The 23,365-nt window shown below is 41.5% G+C and overlaps 2 protein-coding genes across 7 annotated transcripts in view; one reads left to right on the forward strand and one right to left on the reverse strand.

Annotated features, from left to right (window-relative positions):
- Positions 1-22,873, reverse strand: MS4A7 (membrane spanning 4-domains A7). Of its 2 annotated transcripts, XM_047775635.1 has the most exons (7): positions 22,741-22,873; positions 16,556-16,990; positions 12,843-12,977; positions 11,112-11,168; positions 8,848-9,048; positions 1,783-1,884; positions 1-245 (listed from the first exon to the last, which is right to left on the reverse strand). In XM_047775635.1, the coding sequence occupies exons 2-7, from the start codon at positions 16,700-16,702 to the stop codon at positions 219-221; spliced, it is 669 nt and encodes a 222-aa protein (XP_047631591.1). In that variant the 5' UTR covers positions 16,703-16,990; positions 22,741-22,873; the 3' UTR covers positions 1-218. The 2 variants fall into 2 exon arrangements, with proteins under 2 accessions (XP_047631591.1, XP_047631590.1); XM_047775634.1 differs by lacking the exons at positions 1-245; positions 22,741-22,873 and having other exon boundaries at positions 1,684-1,884; positions 16,556-16,743.
- LOC125125119 (membrane-spanning 4-domains subfamily A member 4A-like) overlaps positions 1-23,365 on the forward strand; it is a 142,456-nt gene that overhangs the window by 68,606 nt on the left and 50,485 nt on the right. For all 5 annotated transcript variants that reach the window (XM_047775631.1, XM_047775628.1, XM_047775626.1 and 2 more), the window contains one exon: positions 12,185-12,287. In XM_047775631.1, the coding sequence (XP_047631587.1) occupies positions 12,244-12,287 (44 nt within the window). In that variant the 5' untranslated portion in view covers positions 12,185-12,243. The remainder of the gene's footprint in view (positions 1-12,184; positions 12,288-23,365) is intronic.

Here is a 23,365-nt window from a genome sequence, read left to right on the forward strand (position 1 = left end):
TGGAAGACAAACAATTGTTTTATTTCCTTTTGTTTGGGGATTGTTTTTCTTTTTTTTTTTTAATTTAATGTTTCTTTCAGTGGCTAAAGGAGCTGAAAATTCAGGAGAGTCTAATCACATGTTGCCATGAACACTAGGTTTCTCCTCCTTCGTCCTCTAAGGCCAAGAGTGATTCGTATCTGTGACCTTGAACTCTTTTTGCCATATTGGATATGATCTCATGACTGAGACAAGGAGAATGCACACTAGAAAAGATAGAATTTGTCAGTAGTTTTTACTCTGATTTTGGAGGCTTTTTGGATACATATTTATAATTCATTCCCCCCCAAATGTTATACAGTGTTAGCTCTTTACCATTACTTTACCATAATATGTAGTTGCATCAATATTAGTTCAGGAGTTCCCATTGTGGCTCAGCAGAAATGAATCTGACTAGCGTACACGAGGACGCAGGTTCAATCCCTGACCAAGCTCAGTGTGTTAAGGATCTCACATTGCTGAGTCTGTGGTGTAGGCCAGCAGCTACAGCTCTGATTCGACCCCTAGCCTGGGAACCTCCATGTGTCGAGGGTGTGGCCCTAAAAAGATAAAAAAAAAAAATTCGTTCAGTTATTCTCCAATCTGCTAATCATTTTACCATTTTCTAATAAATTCATAATTTAATCATAATTTATTCGGTCCCTTTAAATTTTTTCCCTTTTGTTCTTCTTCTTTTCTTCCTTTTTTATACTATATCTTTTGGAGGAAAGAAAAGTATTTTAAGATTATGCCAGGACCTAAGAGGAAGTAAGGAAAAGCATGGGAAAGCAAAATCTGGACAGAGGTGTCACCACATTAGCAAGGGAACTGGGCTGTGGAGACTGTCTAGGGAGTCAAGTGGCTGTGTGCGTGATCAGAGTGAAAAGAGGCAAGTTCTCCTTCTCAGACCAATTAGTCTGTATCATTCATTCTCCAAGCTTTGGTTCCTTTATAAGGGGTTGGGCCTGATGTCTTCTAAAGCCATCAAGATTCATAATTAACAATTATCTAACTGGTCTGATGCCCAATAGGTACCAGCTGATCTCAGATGACCAGAGCATCATCATGAAGGGACCTAGTCTGTGAACTCTCTTCTCACTATAAAAGTTGCCTTCCAGGAGTTCCCATCATGGCTCAACAATAATGAACCCAACTGGTATGCAAGAGGATGCAGGTTCAATCCTTGGCCCCACTCAGTGGGTTAAGGTTCCAGCATTGCTGCAGTGTAGGTCACAGACTCAGCTTGGATCCAGCTTTGCCATGGCTGTGACATAGGCCGGCAGCTGCAGCTCCAGTTTGACCCCTAGCCTGGGAACCTCCATATGCCGAGGGTATTGCCCTAAAAAGAAAAAAAAAAAAATGTTGCCTTCCATGGCAAACTTTCGACCCATAATTGACTCTACTTTCTGCATCTTTTTATTTATTTATTTATTTTTGTCTTTTTGCCTTTTCTAGGGCCACTTCCATGGCATATGGAGATTCCTAGGCTAGGGGTCTAATCGGAGCTGTAGCCACCAGCCTACGCCAGAGCCACAACTCGGGATCCCAGCCGCGTCTGCGACCTTCATCACAGATCACGGCATCGCTGGATCCTTAACCCACTGAGCGAGGCCAGGGATCGAACCCGCATCCTCATGGTTCCTAGTCGGATTCGTTAACCACTGAGCCACGACGAGAACTCCTTCTGCATCTTTTTAGACCTGGATCATCACAGCTCAAATCTTAGGACCCAGCAGGTGTCATGTGACATGTCAGCATACTCACCCCAGGGTTGTTGGAGTAGACCTGTTTCCACCATAAGATAGAAGCATATGCGGACAGTAAGAGCTCCAGCACCGTGAAGATAAGCATCACCGCCAGAGCACCCTGTAAATCAGGACACTGGTGCCATGACTCTTGTTCATGAGAGGGGCAGTGGAGAGAATAAGAGACAGAGAGAATCATCTCATGCTCTTTTCTGCTTTTCCTTTTGTATCTCGCAACCAAGGAAGTGAAATAAATTGCAAAAATTTCATCTCAGAACCTTGGTACTCCACATTCTAAGATAAGAGTGAGCCTTGTTTATCTCTGGTTGCTTTTATTATTTTCTTTTTCTCTTGGGTGCTTTTGATTGTCATGATATTTCTAGGTGTGGATTTGTTTTTATTTATTGCACAATGATCTCAGTGCATTCCTTCAGTCTGAAATCTCAAATCTGTTTTCAATTCTGCAAAATTTTCAGTTATTTCTCTTTTATCTCTCTCCCCTGCTGTCCTGCTGAAACTCATATTAGATATGTGTTGAACCTTTTCACTGCACTATGTCCCTCCCGTCTCTTAACGTCTCATTCAATTTTCCAAAATTTTGTCTTACTGTATTGCATTCTGTGTAATTTAATCAGGCCTAAATTTGATTTCACTGTTTTTTTCTTTGGATGTGTTGAAACTGCTATTTGATCAGTGCTAAGTTTTTAATTTCAAAGATAATAATTTTCATTTCTGATCATCATTTTCAGCTCTTTCTCAAATCAACTTTCTTTTTTTCTGATTGTCATGTTCTTTCATTTTGGTTTCAATTCCTTTTTAAAATATCTTTAATCATTTAAAATGTATTTTCATTATAGCATTGTTTTCAAATAATTATATAATCTCCAATTCTTAGGCAATTAACTTTCATGTTTGTTCCACTTACTGCTATTCCCCTTTTTTTTCCTTAGGTTTTTCAAAATATTTTTATTCTTAGGTAATTTCAGTGTGGGAGTGGAAGAGGTCTTTGATATGTAGGAGACTCATAAGTTGGATTTATGGACATCTCTGTAGATGGTAGTTTTATGTTTGATTCTGATAAAACCTTAGGAATTTCATAGTTCCAGGAGCAAACAATTTTAACTTAATACTTTGATTTGAGGCTATTCTATTTTATGTGTAATTTTGGATTTGGATACTGTATCTGCCCAAGGCTTGGTGAGATGATAATCATCCTAGAAATATTTATGGCAGTTTCTTTCTTTTTTTTAATCATAGTCAATTTTAAATGTTCTGTCAATTTCTGCTGTACAGCAAAGTGAGCCAGTTATACATATGTATACATTCTTTTTCTTATCATATTTTCCATCATGTTCCATCACAAGTGATTGGATATAGTTCCCTGTGCTATACAGCAGGACCTCATTGCTTATACAGAAGAGTTTCTTAAAGCTTCTTTTTTTTTTTTTTTCTGCACACATGGCAGGCAGAAGTTACTAGGCCAGGGACTGAACCCACACTGCAGCAGCAACCCAGGCCCCAAGTGACAATACCATAGCCTTAACCCACTGAGCCACATGGGAACTCCTCTTGGGATATGGGGCAGAGTTTTGTCCTTGTCCTATTTTCATAAATTGGGCAAATATTTATTCTCAGCTTCTAACATTTTGGCAGGGCACTCAGTATGAGCTCCTTGTGTACTGTGGGCCTGAAGAACCACAAACCCCATCACTGGCATTAAAATTCCATGATCCCAGCCGCTAATATCTATGTTCCAATCCAAGCCTCCATGGTTTTCTGATCTCTACTTGCTTGGTTACCTGGCTTTAAGAACTTTTTTAGTTTCTGGAGTGTAATATGTATTCCTGAATTATTCTTTCCTCTACCCTCCCTTCTTTCCTTATTCCATCCTGGGATGTATATTTCTAATTTTTTAAATGTGTGACTTTCCCAAGGTTATCTCTATGGTAATAAAGAAAGAGTAGACCTTTGAAGTCAGCTCAGGCAGCTATGTTGCAACTTCTCTGATGTTGCAGGCAGGTCTCTTTGGCTCTAGTTATCTGAGACCTGGATGTAGCAAGATGAGTTTTGATTAAATTAAAAACTCCTAGGAGCACCCAAATACCTACAACAAATACTAACAGACATAAAAGGAGAAATTGATGGGAATACAATCATAGTAGGAGACTTCAACATCCCACTCACATCAATGGACAGATCATCTAGACAGAAAATCAATAAGGCAACAGAGATCCTAAAGGACACAATAGATAAGTTAGACTTAATTGACATTTTCAGGACATTACATCCAAAAAAATCAGAATAAACATTCTTCTCAAGTGCACATGGAATATTCTCAAGAATTGATCACATACTGGGGCACAAAGCTAGCCTCAACGAATTTAAGAATATAGAAATTATTTCAAGTATCTTCTCTGACCACAATGGCATGAAACTAGAAATCAACCACAGGAAAAGAAATGACAAAAAACTTATTACATGGAGACTAAACAACATGCTACTAAAAAAACCAGTGGGTCAATGAGGAAATCAAGAAGGAAATTAAAAAAATACCTTGAGACAAATGATAATGAAGAAACATCCACTTAAAATCTATGGGTTGCCACAAAAGCAGTGCTCAGAGGGAAATTCATAGCAATACAGGCCTTCCTCAAACAAGAAGAAAAATCTCAAGTCAACAACTTAACCCAACACCTAAATGAATTAGTAAAAGAAGAACAAAAAAACCTAAAGTCAGCAGAAGAAAGGAAATCATAAAGATCAAAGAGGAAATCAATGAAATAGTGATTTAAAAAAGCAATTGAAGAAATCAACAAAACTAAGAGAAACAAAATTGACAAACCTCTGGCCAGACTCACCAAGAGAAGAGGAAAAACCCAAATAAAAAAAATCAAAAGTGAAAAAGGAAAAGTCACAATGGATACTACAGAAATACAAAAAACCATGAGAGAATACTATGAACAATTGTATGTCAATGAATTTGACAACCTGGAAGAAATGGACAACTTTCTAGAGACTTACAGCCTGCCAAAACTGAATCAAGAAGAAATAGATCAACTGAACAGACTGATCACTAGAAATGAAATTTAAGATGTCATAAAAACACTCCCTACAAATAAAAGTCCAGGACCAGATGGCTTCACAGGTGAATTCTACCAAACATACAAAGAGGAACTTATACCCATCCTCCTTAAACTTTTTCAAAAGGTTGAAGGAGAAGGAACCTCCCAAGACATTCTATGATGCCACCATCACCCTAATTCCAAAACCAGACAAAGATACCACCAAAAAAGAAAACTATCAGCCAATGTCTTTGATGAATATAGACACAAAAATTCTCAACAAAATTTTAGCCAACCGAATCCAACAATATATAAAAAATATCATGCATCACAACCAGGTAGGATTCATCCCAGGTTCACAAGGATGATTCAACATATGCAAATCAATCAACATCATACACCGCATTAACAAAAGAAAACAACCACATGATCATCTCAATAGATGCAGAGAAAGCATTTGACAAAGTCCAACATCCATTCATGATCAAAACTCTTACCAAAGTGGGTATGGAGGGAACATACCTTAACATAATAAAAGCCATTTATGACAAACCCACAGCAAATATAATACTCAATGGAGAAAAGCTGAAAGCCTCTCCACTAAAATCTGGAACAAGTATGGCCACTCTCACCACTGTTATTCAACATAGTATGGGAAGTTCTAGCCACAGCAGTCAGACAAACAAAAGAAATAAAAGCATCCAAATAGGAAGCAAAGAGGTAAAACCGTCACTGTATACAGATGACATGATACTATATATAGAAAACCCTAAGGACTCAACCCCAACACTACTTGAACTGATCGACAAATACAGCAAAGTAGCAAGATATAAGATTAACATTCAGAAATCAGTCGCATTTCTGTATACTAAAAATAACATATTAGAAAAGGAATACAAAAATACAATACCTTTTAAAATTGTGCCCCAAAAAATCAAATACCTGGGAATACACTGGACCAAGGAGGTAAAGGACCTATATGCCAAGAACTATAAAACATTAATCAAGGGAATTAAAGAAGATGTAAAGAAATGGGAAGATATCCCATGCTCTGGGGTTGGAAAAATTAATATTGTAAAAATGGCCATACTACCCAAAGCAATCTACAGATTCAATGCAATCCCTATCAAATTACCCAGGACATTTTTCACAGAACTAGAACAAACAATCCAAACATTTAAATGGAACCACAAAAGACCCAGAATTGCCAAGGCAATTATGAGGAACAAAAACCAAGCAGGAGGTATAACTCTCCCAGACTTCAGGCAATATTATAAAGCCACAGTCATCAAAACAGTGTGGTACTGGTACCAAAACAGACATACAGACCAATGGAACAGAATAGAGAACCCAGAAATAAACCCAGACACCTGTAGTCAGTTAATCTTTGTCAAAGAGGCAAGAACATAAAATGGGGGAAAAAATAGTCTTTTCAGCAAGTATTTCTGGGAAACCTGGACGGCTGCTTGCAAATCAATGAAACTAGAACACAGCCTCACAACATGCACAAAAATAAACTCAAAATGGCTGAAAGACTTAAATATAAGATAAGACACCATCAAACTCCTGGAAGAGAAGAACACAGGCAAAACACTCTCTGACATCAACCTTATGAATATTTTCTCAGGTCAGTCTTCCAAAGCAACAGAAATAAAAGCAATGGGACCTAATCAAACTGACAAGCTTTTGCACAGCAAAGGCAACCAAAAAGACAACTTATAGAATGGGAGAAAATAGTTTCAAATGATACAACTGACAAGGGCTTAATCTCTAGACTATAAAAGCAATGTATACAATGCAACAGCAAAAAAGCCAACCACCCAATGGAAAAATGGGCAAAAGACCTGAATAGACATTTCTCCATGGAAAATGTACAGATGGCCAACAAGCACATGAAAAAAGGCTCAACATCCCTGATTGTTAGAGAAATGCAAATCAAAACTACCACGAGATACCACCTCACACCAGTCAGAATGGCCATCATTCATAAGTCCACAAATAACAAATCCTGGAGGGGATGTGGAGAAAAGGGAACCCTCCTGCACTGTTGGTGGGAATGTAAGCTGGTACAACCACTATGGAGAACAGTATGGAGGTACCTTAGAAATCTATACATAGAACTACCATATGACCCAGCAATCCTACTCTTGGGCATATATCCGGACAATACTTTCCTTAAAAAAGACACATGCACCCACATGTTCATTGCAGCTCTATTCACAATAGCCAAGACATGGAAACAACCCAAATGTCCATCGACAGACAATCGGATTAGGAAGATGTGGTATATATACACCATGGAATGCTACTCAGCCATAAAAAAAGAACAAAATAATGCCATTTGCAGCAACATGGATGGAACTAGAGACTCTCATACTAAGTGAAGTAAGTCAGAATGACAAAGACAAATACCATATGATATCACTTACATCTGGAATCTAATATACGGCACAAATGAACCTTTCCACAGAAAAGAAACTCAAGGACTTGGAGAATAGACTTGTGGTTGCCAAGGGGGAGAGGGAGGGAGTGGGGTGGTTGGGGAGTTTGGGGTTAATAGATACAAACTACTGCCTTTTGAATGGATTAGCAATGAGATCCTGCTGTGTAGCACTGGGAACTATGTCTAGTCACTTATGATGGAGCATGATAATGTGTGAAAATAGAATGTGTACATGTATGTGTAACTGGGTCACCATGCTGTACAGTAGAAAAAAAAAATTGTATTGGGGAAATAACTGTGAAAAAAAAAAAAAAACTCCAAATACCGAAGTGGGGAGGATTCCTCTCCTATCCTCATAGCTTTGCCTGATGTCTGCCCTGCTCCAGGTTTATACTATCTCCTGCTTATCTGATTTCTAACCTGATGGGTCTCCGTGTTCTTCAACTTCCTCAAGCTCCTGGGTTAAAGGGGTGCTTTTGTCAACCTCTGAGTCACCAGGGCAAATTCACAGAAGGCTGTGAGCCTGGAAACTTGAACATGTTCTCCTAGATTCGTGATGCAGAGGAGTCCAAGGGAATGAGGGATGTTGCCTTTGTCTCCCCACATCTGACAAGGTCGAGTCACAGAGGAAGTACTCTTTCTTCTTAAAGGGCCAACGGCCATGGTTTTAAAGTATGATGAGCCTGTATATGGAGGACTGACTAAGCCAGGATTGTCATCCTTAGCAGGTGGTGACCATCAAGTTTGGGAGAAAGGTGGGAAGGAAATTCTGCACGTGAGGATGCTGGCATTTCTGCTAGGCATCATATCCACTGGTGGGCTGCTTCCTATCCCCCTCACTCTCTGCAGCCCTGCTGGGCCAGAGTCTAATATTCATGCATTTGGGCTGAAGGTTCAACTTCTGTACCTAACTTAATGTAGGATACATTAATCCCCGATCAAATCAAATTTTTATTAAAAAAGAATATTTCTGCCCATGTTGAGGGGAAAAAAATGCCTATTCAACAAAAGGGGCATTTTGATGGTTAAATCTACTGAGAAAAGAATATTTATTTAAGAATGATGACTGGGAGTTCCCATTGTGGCTCAGTGGTTACAGAATCTGACTAGGAACCATGACGTTGCGGGTTCGATCCCTGGCCTTGCTCAGTGGGTTAAGGATCCAGTGTTGCTGTGAGCTGTAGTGTAGGTAACAGACAAGGATCCGATCCTGAGATGCTGTGGCTGTGGTGTAGGCCGGTAGCTATAGTTCTGATTTGACTTCTAGCCTGGGAACTTCCATACGCCGAGGGTGCAGCCCTACAAAGCAAAAAAGCAAAAAAAAAAAAAAAAAGAATGATGACTGAAGGCAGAGAGTACCCACAGCCCTTCTTGATTCCCTTTTTTGACGTTGCACAATGCATGGCCTATACATTATGCAGCCTGCTGACATGTCTCTTTTAACCATATATATTTTTTTTCCTGTCTGCTTCCAGGCATTCAGACCAAAAGGGCTAGAGACTGCTGAAAAGTCAGAGGTTAAGCAAAAGGAAGACACTGAGATTTCACATAACAGGAAATTCAGTCTGAAACTACTTACTGTTAGACTGGCACTGGTCAGAAGACAGTCCTTGACTGTTGAATAATAGTACTCCGAATACAGCAAGGAGGATAGATAATCCTTTTCTGAGTCACACTGCTGAGAGGCAGTCCCCAGGGCTACCAGGCTGTCCATGAGGAAGAGGAGGCCTGCTCCAGCAGCCACAGAACTCACTGCATTTGAGGTCAGGCTGCTCATGGCCTGGAAGAGAGAGTCTGCGTTGGGATCTCATCACAGAGCAGCATGTGATGCTCTGCTTCCTCCATCCACTGCTGCAGTGGTCCTTCCCTATGTCTGTTTCCCTGGAATCTGTGCACTCCTAGGAGACACAGACTGTTTTTTTTTTCTGCCTCCATCATCCCTCCTCACTACCTAGTTTATTAGTAAATGTCTGTTGAATGAGAAAATGTATGAATTGTTCTTCCTTAGAGGTACGGGTCTGGCTCCTTGACTTTCAGCATTGCTGAAGGCAGAGGTGGGGCTGCTCAGGCTACTGCCTTAACTTCCTCAACAGCTTGAGAGTCATTCTTTTGCTCTAAGGTCATCTGGAATACGGCCTTTGGTCCCTCCCAAGATGACTGCTCTATGGCTCTCCTTCCATAAGAAGCAGCTCCAGAGAAAAGGCAGAAGCTGACTGGAGAAGTTGGAATACCCACCTATAGGTAGATCAGGTCTACGAGAACTGCATTTATCACACTCTCTTCTGGGTCATAATCTACATTTTGGGGAAAGGGGCTCTCACAGGATGTGATCCTTCTGCGAAGACAGATGTGCCAGGCTCTATGCCAGTTTTCCCAGCGCCTGCTCTTTCTGGTTGAATGTCACTGTGGGAGATTGTGTCTGGGAGGATGCCTGCCCTGCCCTCTTATCTCTTGGTCCTATATCTTATGACTTTACGTGCTGAGTCCCTGAAGGAAACAGACCGAATAGGCAGTGCTTTTGCCCAGCACCACTGAGGAGGCAGTGGGGCCCACATGATGTTAGGTCTTGACAACTATGTTTTTTTCCATTTTCAGTGTATTCAAAGCACTGGGGAAACCACCTCTCACGTTTCTCTTCCACATTTTTTGAATGAGAAAACTGAAACCCTGAGAAGGAAGGAACTTTTTCTAGGCCATAGATGTGCCAGGGACAGAGCTGGGGTGGAAGTTTGGGTTTCCTGATTCCAAGTCCAAAACTCTTGACTCCGTCCAATTCTGTGGACTCTTCAAAACGCTGTCCTCTGGTTCTAGAGTTAAGACTCCAGCTTCAAGCATCAGGAGCTTAAACTGGCCTCATACATCATTTTGTGTGCCCTCATCCATGGCTAACCCTGGAAGACTCTAGCTTCAAGCATTAGAAGCTTAACCTGGCATCATACATCATTTTGTGTGCCCTCATCCATGGCTAACTAGACCCTGGAGCTTCCTGAGTCAGGATGTGGCTTTTTCCCAAGTCATCTTTGTTGCAGGGGAGTGGGAAAGGCTGCTCTGGAGAGGATCAAAGACCTCAGCTGCTGCCTCCCCCACCCCCCCACCCCCCCCCACCCCCGCTCCCAATCTTTGTCAGGAAAGTGGCTACAGTCTGATAATTCCTATTCTGAAGGGGTGGAGGAAATAGCCACAGGATCTAAGCCTACACACCTCTGCCTCTGACCCTGCCATTTAGGGAAATTGACTCATTATGAGGCAGGTTATTCTAGAAAAGGATTTCTAGGTTCTAACTGGGATGACCCTCTACCCCATTCAGGACCAGGATAACAAGTTGTAAAGAGTCCATGGGGAGTTCCCATCCTGGCTCAGAAAGATAGGAACCCAACTGGTATCCATAAGGATGTGGGTTCCATCCCTGGCCTCGCTCAGTAGATTAAGGATCTGGCATTGCCGTGAGCTGTGATGTAGGTCGCAGCTGTGGCTTATATCTCATGTTGCTGTGGCCATGGTCCGATTCCACCCCTAGCCGGGAAACTTCCATATGCCGCAGGTGTGGCCCAAAAAAACCAAAAAACAACAAAAAAAGAGTCCATGATATATTTTAAAACTTCTACTGTTGAAGCATAGTACTCCAGGAGAACTATTTTGTAGAGGAAAGAGCATGGGTCTAGAACCAAGGAATTTGAACTCTAGTCCTAGTTCTGCCAGTGGATCAGTGGGAGACCTTGGCCTCCCTCACTTGCTCTGAGCCTTATTTCCCTAAGGTGTCAAATGGAGACCCAGAACTGGGAGAATTAACTCTGAAGTCCCTTTTATACCAGCCGGCTGAGATTTGATGGTTCTCATACTTACAAAGGGCTTAGTTGATTTTTTTCCAGAGATAATTGAAAGGGATCCGGTAATGGCAAACTGCTCGGAAAAGAAAGAAATGATCAGTTCAGTTGTCTTGCGGAAACATGGCCACCATGTTACTGTCAGTCACTCAATCCATATGTAATGTGAAGTGGTAGGGGTCCTATTGAGCCCTTGGGGTGTTTACAGTGACTTTGAATAGACAGATGCACAGAGGAGCTGGGTTTATGTTCTTGAAAATCACCAGGGGCTGAGGAGGCCTGGAAGGAGGTATACATAGAGGGAGGGGAGCATTGCTAAATTACAAAGTTGAAAGAGATAAGGTTGGGAAAGACCCGTGGCTTGAGGGGATAGAAAGATGGAAGCAGCCATCAAAAGCACTTAGGAGAGGGGCTGTAATGGCATAAGGTGCAGAAACCAGGGGCTTCAGGCAATTGGTGTGATGACTTGAGTTCGGCTGGGAGTTGAAAGCAGGAAGGGTCTGATGTGAAAATTTTTCATCATAGAGCTCCAGAACTATAGCCCAGTGGTGTTAAGGATCCATCTGGGGGAGGGACGATGTTCTGAGCAGCTGAAACATTCGGCTAAACTGGTAGCTTAGGGATTAGGTGGTCAGCGACAAAGAGGGTCAAGCATGAGCCAGCTCCAGCTTTCACCAGAGAATGTGGGAGCTGTAACTGCTAGGTTGATAGAGAAGCCAAAGACAAACTATGCTTTTAGGGCAGAAGTGGGGCCCGCTTGCATCACTACACAGTGTGTTTACATGAGGACTCTATCCATCCAGATGTAAAATTTGCCCAGAATGTTTGCCTTTTTCTCCTTTGTACAGGAGACTAGACAGAAAAGAAGGGCCCTTTGTGGGAGATGTGAGTAGGCCCTGGTTCATCTCCAAAGAAAAGGATATACTAAGCCCTTTTTCATGAGCCATTAGATGGGAGGCAGCAAAAATTTTTTTCCAGATGCTCAGGATTGCTTCTGAATACATTGTTACTTGAATTCTTTGCAGACCTACGGCATTTACCAGCAGTACTCATTTTATTTCAGAAATGACCTTTTAATTCTCCACTTGCCAGGTTGATTATTCTTAAACTGGAGGGAATCCAGCTGCATCATCAAGGGGCCAAAGAAGGAGATGAAAAAACCTTGCACTTTTTCAGAAGTCTGCTGTAAGGCCAGGTAAGAAATGCTATACTGGTGTGGCTGTTGTATTACCCTTTTGCTTCCTGCCCCAAGCAGTCACTCCCAGGGAGGCTCACACAGAAGGATGGACTAAGCCCTTCTGCTGCTGTTCCTGGACTGGAGAGACATGCTGTTGGATGGTCACAGGGAGAGTTGGAGGGGTCAGCCTTCTGCTGTCTCCTTTCCTCTTGGGACTAAGTCACCCTGTGACTTAGCACCCAATTAGCATTTATAAAGCATATCCCTGGAGTTCTCAGTGTGGCTCAGCAGGTTACAAACCTGACTAGTATCCATGAGGATATAGGTTCGATCCCTGGCCTCTCTCAGTGGGTTAAGGATCAGGCATTGCCTTGAGCTGTGGTGTAAGTCACAGTTGAGGCTCAGATCTCACGTTGCTGTGGCTGTGGTGTAGGCTGGAGCTTCAGCTCAGATTTGACTCCTAGCCTGGGAAATTCCATATGCTGTGCAGGTGTGGCCCTCAAAAGCAAAAAAAATAAAATTAAAAAAAAATTTAAAAAGTATATCCACTCTTGGAAACCCCACTCTACTCACACACAGAGCTCCTAAAAATGGGTACCCGGACATCAGAATGGTGGAAACTGCTGGACTGAAGCGGGGAGAGTGGGGAGCTGAAACCAAAGTGGCTCCCACACTTGAAATCACCAGGCAACACATGATCTGGATGGTCTACAAGAAACAAGAGGAAATATTCCATAAAATGCTTCAGGCAGATGAACGTGATTATTTGAATGCACATTCAAATTATAAAGAGTACAAAGTATAAGGAGTGTATGTTGTAATTTATCATATTATGAAGGAAAAAAAGGTGTTAGAAACAGCTAATTGATATTCTCTAAAAGAAAATCGCATACAAGTCACCTCTATTCTTTTCTGATAGCATTATTAAGCTAGCAAATCAGGGAGCAATTGTGCACATTTTAAACTTTATTTCAGAGCAGATAGTTGATATGGCTTTTTTGGGGGGTGGTTTTTCCATTTTATTTTTGGGGTGTTTTTTTCTTTTTTTTTTGGTTTTAGGAGAAGGAGGTAGGAAAAATATTCTGGACAATAGTCCAGTTAGATGGATATAGAAAGCAAACTTACCAAAGAAGTATTAAGAAAGGGCTCTATTTCAACTGAAATAAAATAGAGCAGGAAGTCTTCAGTGTCTCAATTCATCTTATCTTATTCATCATTGGATTTTAATAATAATTACTTTTTTACTGACACCAGTGATCATTAAAATGGTGTGATTTTAGCCTGCATGTAATCATAGCCTGCATGTGTTGAACACTCTCTACACTCTGGCTGTTTATCTTGTCATATTTATGGGTGAGAAAAACGAGGCACTGAGAGTTAAACTAACTTGTACAAACCCACACCAGTGGCCACGTGGAAGAACTAGAATTTTATCCTTGTTAGTTTGATTCAGAGCCCACATTCTTACTCACCATTTAATTGCAATTGAAAAATTCGATTGAAAGATGATGCAAACATAGAAGAAGTAACTTAAAGTTGACGGGGAGTTCCCGTCGTGGTGCAGTGGTTAACGAATCCGACTAGGAACCATGAGGTTGCGGGTTCGGTCCCTGCCCTTGCTCAGTGGGTTAACGATCCGGCGTTGCCGTGAGCTGTGGTGTAGGTTGCAGACGCGGCTCGGATCCTGCGTTGCTGTGGCTCTGGCGTAGGCCGGTGGCTACAGCTCCGATTCAACCCCTAGCCTGGGAACCTCCATATGCCTCGGGAGCGGCCCAAGAAATAGCAACAACAACAACAACAACAAAAAGACAAAAGACAAAAAAAATAATAATAATAATAAAAGATCATTGTATACTGAAGTATATGGAATGACTGGCCAGTGGGGACCTCGTGTATAGCACAGAGAACTCTACCTAATATTCTGTGGTAATCTACATGAGAAAATAATCTGAAAAACTGTAAAAAAAAGAATTTAACAAAAAAAAAATTTTAAAGATCACCCTACCTACTCTACTGAGAAGACGCTGTAAGGGAACAGAGCAGGGGGATCCATAAAGAAGGTATTGCAACAATTCCCAGGTGGGATGATGTTGACCTGGAAGAAGATGTGGCTATCAGAGGTGGTGAGAAGTACTGTTGGTTGATTCTAGATGTACTGTGAAGATTAAACCTGTAAGATTTGCTGACAGTTTGAATGTGGATTACAAAAGAGGAATGAAGGTTGCCTCCAAGGGTTTTGGCTTGAGTATGTGAAGTGATGGCATTGACATTGATCTGCAATGAGGAATTCTGTAAGAGGAGTGGGCTTGGGGGAGGAAGATCAGGGTTTCAGTCTGGGACAGATGAAGGGAGCGATGGCTAGGAGATACGCAAGTGACAATTGGGCATGTGAGTCTTACGTTTGGAGAAGAGATCCAGCTAAGGAATACGGTCTTCTTTTCCCAAGTCATCTAACTGAAGATAATACTTAAATCCATATTACTGGATGAGGTCCCCATTATAGCAGATATAAAAAGAGGATGGAGTCAAGGACTGAACTATGGCACACCCCAAATCTAGGATCAGAGAAATAAATAGAAACAGTGAAGGATCCTAAAAGGAGCAGCCAAGAAGGAAGGAGGAAAACCAAGATGTGAGGTCTAAGAAGCCAAGTGATTACAATGTCTCAAGGGGGAGAATGGTCAATTGCATCAAACATTTCTATTGGTCCAAGAAAGCTAACAACAAAAACAATGGCAGTTGGGTTGGTGCTGTGGAGCAAAGGGGAAAATGACAATGGATATATAATTCAAGAAAGGGTATCTCTCAAGAGTAGAGACACTAACTTCCTACTCTTTAGAGAAACATTGCTGGGAAGACAAATAGCAAACAGGGCATTAGCTGGAGGGTGTGTGACATTAAAAGAATTTGTTTTTTTTTCTTTTTTGTTTTTAAGGTGGGAGAAGTTTCACTAAGATTCTGCACTCATGGAATTGATTTTAAAAATTTGCAGAGAGAATTACTAGAACAAATGATAAGGGATAGGATTTGTTGCACACCGGGAAGAGTATCTTAATTAAAGGATGGACATGTTATTTTTAATAATGGGGAGGAGAGAGAATGTATGGGCACAAATGTGGGTAATTGTAGATGTGTAGCAGCTTGTGGACATTCTCTCCAGATTGGTTTAATTTTCTTAGCATTATTGGAAGCATGGTGGTCAGTGGAGAAGGAAGATGCATTAGAGGTTTGGGGGAAAATAATATATGAAATAGTTTTTCCTAGGAGCGAATGAATGAAGAAATACTATGCACTTTTTAAGCAGCGTTTACAGTCCATTTGAGGTTATTATCATAAATCAAAAGTTGTGTGTGTGTGTGTGTGTGTTTTCAGCCAAGTTTATTTGCATGTATTCAGGTGTAGAGTAAGCAAACGGGAAAAGTTAGAGTTAAACCACACACACACATACACACACACATGCATATTTCAAATCACTTTGCCATGCACCAGAGACTAACACAGCATTGTAAAGCAACTATAATTTAATAAAAAAGAAAAAAAAAGATGGTGAATTACCTAGTTGAATGACATGAGATTCTGAAGTACGAGTTTTTTAGAGATGAGAGGAAAAGATTTATTTATGAGTCTTCATGAGAATCAAAGCAGATACTGCCTTCACTTCCACGCCTACTAGTGGGGGTGGCAGGGCAAACTGTGCCCTCAGGAGCCAGAATTCTATTTGCACAATAGATGAAGGGGCCTCGAGGAGAAAAAAAAAAATAAGGGATAGAGGATAATGCTATTAACTAACCCTGAATTTCAGTGGGTACAACTAGACAGGTTTCCAAACTTGGAAATGAGTATGAAGGGGCCTTAAAAGGAACCATGTGGGAATTAAAGTCCTGGATATGAAGGATGGTGACCAAGACATCTGAGTGTCTCATAGTTACTCAGGTGAGCAGGGAGAAAAGTTATTGTGACATTAGTCCAGATTGTCCCATTTAAAAGGGTTTGAGAAATTTAATCATTTTAAGTAAAATCATATGGTTCAATACAAAATATATGCTATGTTAAAGACAAATGACAAGAGACTTTTTGGATAGATTTCAGGCGTGAAAGACTTAATGGTTTGGGTAACTTTATAGGAGGGACCAAGGGAGATGTAGTCATCCTATTAAGCCCCATTTCATGTCCCAATTAGCCTGAAGTCAGACAGGAAAAAATGAATGATTCTCCCAGATCCCTTGTAGTCTGGATACGTTCACCCTGTTTTTCCCAGTTTTCCCTCTACAAGGTGATGAACTTACTCCAAGAACGGTGGCTTCTCTTTGCAGACGGTCCTGCAGGTTATCTTCTTTTTGGTAGACGTGTTGAGGTTTTCCTCCCTTGGGGATAATGATGCTCTTTGAAGTGAAGGTGTCAAAGGCTCCCTTTGTCTTGAGCAGTGATAGCATGATGCTGGTGGTGCTGGTGATGCTGGTGATGCTGGTGGTGCTGGTTGTGCTGGTGATGCTGGTGATGCTACTGGTGCTGGTGATGCTGGTGATGCTGCTGGTGCTGGTGATGCTGGTGATGCTGCTGGTGCTGGTGATGCTGCTGGTGTTGATGATGCTGGTGATGCTGCTGGTGCTGGTGATGCTGGTGATGCTGCTGGTGCTGGTGATGCTGGTGATGCTGCTGGTGCTGGTGATGCTGGTGGTGCTGGGAAAGTCAGTGAACCCAGTTGGGACCTAAGGCTTGGCCTAAAGATATGAAGCTCTTTAAGGGACCAGACTCTGCAGGAACTTAAGATTTTTTTCCCATTGTCCAAGGGGCGACCTATCCTTTAGAAACAAAACTGAATATGAGGATCAGTGGAAGTGTTGGGAAGCTGGCATTCATGGCACAGTTTGTCCATCATGGAAGAAGCATGTTACTGGGAAAAAACTATAACCGTTTTGAGGAGTCCCACAATGGGGAGGTGAACAATTCACACAGAACTTGCTTTGTATCCAGTGTGCTCTCCCTCCAGTAACCCCTCCTTCCTGCCTCCCTTCCTTACCCCTGTACCTCTTCAGCCACATCTCCTACTACTGTACTTTTATGATACAGCTACACTATTCAGTCTTCCATCACAGCCTTAGTTTCTTTCCATTAAGATGTTGGTTAATCCTATTCCACATCGCTTTCCTGTACATGGCCTGCCCCACCTAGGGTGACCCCCTTCCCCATCTTAGCTTAATAATTGCCAATTTGAACATTATTATTTAACTCCTGCCAAATTCTAGACATGAGGCCATAGTAATTCTGATTCTTATAACAATTTAGATGATATTAAATCCACTTTATACATTATAAACTTGGGGCTAATAAGTTCAAGAGTAAGTGAAATAGTCACACAAGCAGTTGACCTCATATGGTAGCAAATGTAATTATTATTAACTTGTATTCTTATAACTGGAGAGTGTCTGATCCAAGGTGATCTGGTTCAGAAGCTTGTGATGTTTTTCTCCATACCTCATTAATTCTCCCCTTCTTCCCCTTTCTTTCTTCCTAACACTGGCAGTTTCAATGTCAACTCAAGGAGAAAGTTGTCTGCTGTCCCCCAGCTCACCCATGTTGCTGAGCCTCTGCGGTGTCAGCAGCAGAATTCAGCCACTGGGATGCTCCCCAGATCAGTTCTCAGAACAGCATTCTCCCTCTTGAAGGTCATACTTTGGATAGTGTTCTGATTATCTGATGGTGCCACTGTTCTGTTCCCTGATGCTTCACCTCAGTGTTTTGGCGTTTGAGGAATGGTTCCAGTTCTCTTGGGTGGAGTGCGTAACATATAAAGATTAGAGCCTGCATCCACAATCTCATTACTGGTGGGGGAGATAGGTAAGGGCGCTGGGCCGAGAGTCCAGTGCCTCATTGTGTCGTTGCATATCTAGCTAGGCCTGTGCCTTGGAGTCCAGTCCTGAGATCACGTGGTATACCCACCAGTTATTATTAAACATGCCACAGGAAGTTATTTTAGCCACTTCCTGGGTTCATGGTGAGGGCTAGATGAGATAATGCATGGAATAGGCTCAACACAGAGTGGGGTAAACTCTCAGCACATATCCGTTATGTCTATAACTCATTGGAATTCCAGCTCTCATGTTCGTTAGCTGGCCATGGGCAGGTCATCTCCCCTCTTCCACCCTCAGTCTCATAACCTGTAGAAAAGGGATAGTGATGCCATCTGAAGGATTCTTGTGAGGGATTTGAATGAGGCGATATCCACGAGCGCCTTCTGCCATGCCTCTCTGATCTTCACTGGCGCTCCAAGATACTCAGTAAGAGGTTCAGGAGGTCCATGCATTCCTCCGCCTAGATGGCTATGCTTTGATCAAGTTTATCCTACTCTCTGGGTATAAAGCACCTATTCGAAGTGTTGTTAAAAGTAAAGATATCCTTTCCTAAGGAGCTGATTTTCATTTGGGGGGAGGGGTTGCATTTGGGGCAAAAATGTGGGTGAGGTTACAAGAACAAGTTGGGGAAAAGTGTTGCCCCTGACTCCAGGCGGTAGAGCCCCTGGATCCTTCCTCCCGTGTAGCTGAAGTCCATTTGCCACCATTCATCAGCCCCACAGGAACAGTTCTGGCCTCGGAGAATGTGGGTGATGGTTTCTCTCCAAAATCACTCTTATATTCTGGTAACTCAGCTTCTGCCTTGCTCCTTGTGGTTTAATAGCTCAAATATGCCACAGAGACCCCTTCTTCTTTCTAGTCTTAATAACCAGTCTCTCAGGGTTCATTCCTATTGTCACAGATTGCAGCATTTCCTTCTTTTTAAATGCTGTCCTTATGGACATTGTGCTAAGTGAAATAAGCCATTCACAGAAGGACAAATACTGCATGATTCAACTTTTGGTATCTAAAATAGCACAGAGGAGTTCCCTTGTGGTGCAGCAGGTTAAAGATCAGCATGGTCACTGCAGAGGCCTGGGTCGCTGCTGTAGCATGGATTCATTCAATCCCTGGCCCGGCAACTTCCACATGCCATGGGTGCAGCCAAAAAATAAAATAAAAATAAATAAAATAGCACAGAGAATTATATTGTGTCCTATAATAAACCATAATGGAAAGGAATATTTTAAAAAGACTACATGGGTGTTCCCATCGTGGCTCAATGGTAATGAACCGGACTAGTATCCACAAGGATGCAGGTTTGATCCCTGGGCTCACTCAGTGAGTCAGGGATCTGGTGTTGCTGTGGCTGTGCTGTATGCTGGCAGCTGCAGCTCCGATTCGACCTCTAGCCTGGGAACTTTCATATGCCATGAGTGTGGCCCTAAAAAGCAAAAAGGGGGGGATGGATTGGGAATTTGGAGTCAATAGATGCAAACTATTCCCTTTGGAATGGACACGCAATGAGATCCTGCTGTATAGCCCTAGGAACTGTATCTAGTCACTTATGATGGAGCATGATAATATGAGAAAAAGAATGTGTATACACACACACACACACACACACACACACACACACATACACATGATTGAGTCACCCTGATATACAGTAGAAAATTGACAGAATACTGTAAACCAGCTATGATGAAAAAAATAAAAATCATTTAAAAAAAAGAAAAAAAAAGAATGTTTATATATATATATGTATAACTGAATCATTTTGCTGTACAGTAGAAATTAACACAACACAGTAAGTCAACTATACTTCAAAATATATAAGTATATATAATAAAAATAAAGAAAAATGAAAGCAAACAGAAAAAAATTTTTAAAAAACAGATTCATAAAATCCGAGGCTAGAATGGTCATTGCCAGGAAATGGGGAGTTGACTTAGAACATCTATAACAATTCAGTTATGCAAGACAATTTCTGGACATATACTGCACAATCTTGTGCCTATAAATAACAATACTGTATTGTACATGTAAAAATCTGTTACAAGGGTAGATCTTATATGTTCTTGCCATGAGAAAAAAAAATTAAAAATTGGGAAGAAAGAAAAAAATTGACCCTCCAACTTAAAGTTCTTTTTTTAAAACAGTCTCTAGTTCTGGATTCCTGCTGTTTTTTGTTGGGTTTTTTTTTTTTTTTTTTCAATTCTCATACCCTAGGATTACAGGGTATGTTTCATTCTAAGCCTGAAGCTAAGACCTAGAATCCTAGTTAGTACCTTCCACCTCAGTGCACTCTCATAGACCATGTATGTTTATTTTCTTTTATTACTTTTTCCTTGTCTGTTTTGTTTAAAAGAGTGCATAACGGTAAATACAATCAAAGGAATAAAGCCTGAAGAGGCAAACAAAAAAAGTTCCTGACATCTCAACCACCAGGCAGTAACTACTATTTTGTTCATACCTTGCACACTCTTTTTGCCTCACTCACACTTTCTCTCTTCTCTCTTTCTTTATGTTTTACACACACCCATAATTTTGCATACACAGAGTCCCTCTACCCATGCCCTTTAGAAATCTTCTTTTTGCACTCACCATTATTCTGTGGGCATCTTTGACACTAGTGAATATAAATAATAAAAACCCTAAATTTGAAAGCCGAAGGGTAAATTCCAACACCTGCTACAATGTGGAGGAACCTGGAAGACAGTATGCTGAGTACAATAAGCCAGACACAGAAGGGCAAATATTGTATGGCTGTGCTTCTGTGAGGCTCCCAGAGCATTCACATTCATAAAGACAGAAAGTAGAATGATGGTTACTGCAAGTTATTGTGTAATAGGCATGAAATTTCAGTGTAGGAAGATTAAAAAGTAGAGTTCAGTTGTGGTGATTTTTTTTCAAGACTGTGAATTACTAAATGCCACAGAACTCTACTTAAAAATGGTCAGAATGCTAAATTTTGTGTTATGTGTATTTCACCACGATTAAAAAAAAAAAAAGCCAGGAGTTTCCATCGTGGCACAGTGGTTAACGAATCCGACTAGGAACCATGAGGTTGCGGGTTCGGTCCCTGCCCTTGCTCAGTGGGTTCAGGATCCAGCGTTGCCGTGAGCTGTGGTGTACGTTGCAGGCGCGGCTTGGATCGCATATTGCTGTGGGTCTGGCATAGGCCAGTGGGCTACAGCTCTGATTGGACCCCTAGCCTGGGAACCTCCATATGCTGCGGGAACGGCCCAAGAAATAGCAAAAAGACAAAAAAAAAAAAAAGCCAAACTCATTCAAATGAATAGATACTTCAAGATTCTTTTAACCTGTCACATATTCATGGTGATTTAGGTTGTTTCTATTTTGTTACCATTGTGAACAATACTGTAGTGAGCATCTGCCCACAAAGTGCTGCATCTATTCCGTTATCTGCTTAGAGTAGTTTAGAAGTGTATTTAGTGAGTTTAAGTCTATGATGCTTCAATTTTGACACACATCGATGATTTCTAGAGGAATTTTGTATAACAAAGTTTCTTTTTCCATTCTTTTTCCTTTCTCTCTCTCTCTTTCTCTTTCTCTCTCTTTTTCTCTCTTTCTCCCTTCTTTCTTTTCTTTCTTTCTTTTTCTCTTTCTTTCTTTCTTTCTTTCTTTTCTTTCTTTCTTTCTTTCTTTCTTTCTCTTTCTTTCTCTCCCTTTCTTTCTCCTTTTCTTTCTTTCTCCCTTCCTTTCTCCCTCCCTCCCTCCCTCTCTCTCTCTCTCTCTCTCTCTCTCTCTTTCTTTTTTCTTTCTTTCTTTCTTTCTTTCTTTCTTTCTTTCTTTCTTTCTTTCTTTCTTTCTTTCTTTCTTTCTTTCTTTCTTTCTTTCTTTCTTAAAGGCTACACCTGCTGCATATGGAAATTCCCAGTGCTAGGGGTGGAATCAGAGCTGCAGCTGGCAGCCTACACCACAGCCACAGCAACAGTGGATCTGAGCTGTATATGCAAACTACACTGCAGTTTGCAGCAATGCCGGATCTTCACCCCACTAAGTGAGACTAGGGATTGAACCTCCATCCTCATGGACACTATGTCAGGTTCTTGATCTGCTGAGAGACAGCAGGAACTCCCCACAATTCTGTTTTGACTCTGCAAGAAGGCTCCAAACTTAGTCCATCATCTCCCAACTCCACAGTGTGAGAGGGATCCTTTTTCCTTTCACATTGACCAAGGGGAGACAACCTTGAGGTAACTCACAGCTTTTCAAAAGTTCTAAAATCCCCACTTTGGAGACAGATTATAACTCAGAGGCCAAATGCCCCTCAACAAGCAATTTTCTCTCCTACAAAATTAGAACAGAGCAGTGGGGTCCCCGCGCAGGATCCAGTCTAACTGTACAATATTTATTGAGAGCGTATTTTGGGCAAGACTGAGTGACACACCAGGAAATGCAGAGAACTGCAGAAAAGCATCCCTCAAATCTTAAAGGAAACCTAAGAATCATTTCACCCAATTCTCTAATTTGGAAAGTGAGTAAGCGGAGGCCTCCCCGGTGCACGCAGGTGGTCAGCAGCAGAGACAGGATGAGAATCTGATTCCTGACTCTCCATTCAAATGACAGTAATCCCCTTTCCCCAAATTCATGATCCAGACCAAGGTGCCTACCTGTTCTTGCAGCCCAGTCCTGTGTGTTGTAGCTGGTGCGCCAGCTCACTGTGGGGAAGCCCTCAGCCAGAACTTCCTACAGGCTGTTCCTCTCAGAACAATTCTCGCTGCTCTGCTCTCCAGCCTCTGAGGCTTCCTGTCCCTTTCTCAAAGTAGTATTTCTGATTACACAAGCTTTGAGTTTTACTGTGCTTCCAGACAGCTGATGTATGAAAAGCACCTCTGCTTCCTCTTTCTAAATGTCAAGATCTGGAAAATAACAAGAAAGAGAAGTAACACAACAGAGAAAAAGCTTGTGAAGACTAGTGAGTGACGGGATCCCAGTTGGAATTCATTTCCCCTATTCCCATGGCTAAGTCACCTAGGCAACTGGTTCCTCTTAGCCTGAGTTTTTGTATCTACTAGATGGGGGTAGACAGCAATAATTCCACTTTATGACTGTTGGAACGGAAAGGATGTTAGAGGGAAAGATGCAAGCGTTTACAGAAAGTAGGCACTCCGTAACTTGTGAAAATAATGACGTTAATTTTGAATTCGGAACTGTCCAATCTCTTGGGTTAGAACATGATGGAAAATGGTATGAAAAAAAAAAAAGAGGGAGTTCCCGTTGTGGCGCAGTGGTTAA

The sequence above is a fragment of the Phacochoerus africanus genome, chromosome 4, assembly GCF_016906955.1.
Source record: "Phacochoerus africanus isolate WHEZ1 chromosome 4, ROS_Pafr_v1, whole genome shotgun sequence".
Classification (NCBI taxonomy): Eukaryota; Metazoa; Chordata; class Mammalia; order Artiodactyla; family Suidae; genus Phacochoerus; species Phacochoerus africanus.

Bases quoted from the DNA above. Each gene is read 5' to 3' on its own strand.
- MS4A7 (XM_047775634.1), bottom strand. From the start codon at position 16,702: ATGCTATCACTGCTCAAGACAAAGGGAGCCTTTGACACCTTCACTTCA. The intron at 12,978-16,555 runs GTAAGTTCATCA...TGTTTCTTGTAG, and splicing joins GAGAAGCCACCGTTCTTGGA to ACCATCCAGATCATGTGTTG. The intron at 11,169-12,842 runs GTGAGTAGAGTG...TTTTCCGAGCAG, and splicing joins CATTTTTAGGAGCTCTGTGT to TTTGCCATTACCGGATCCCT.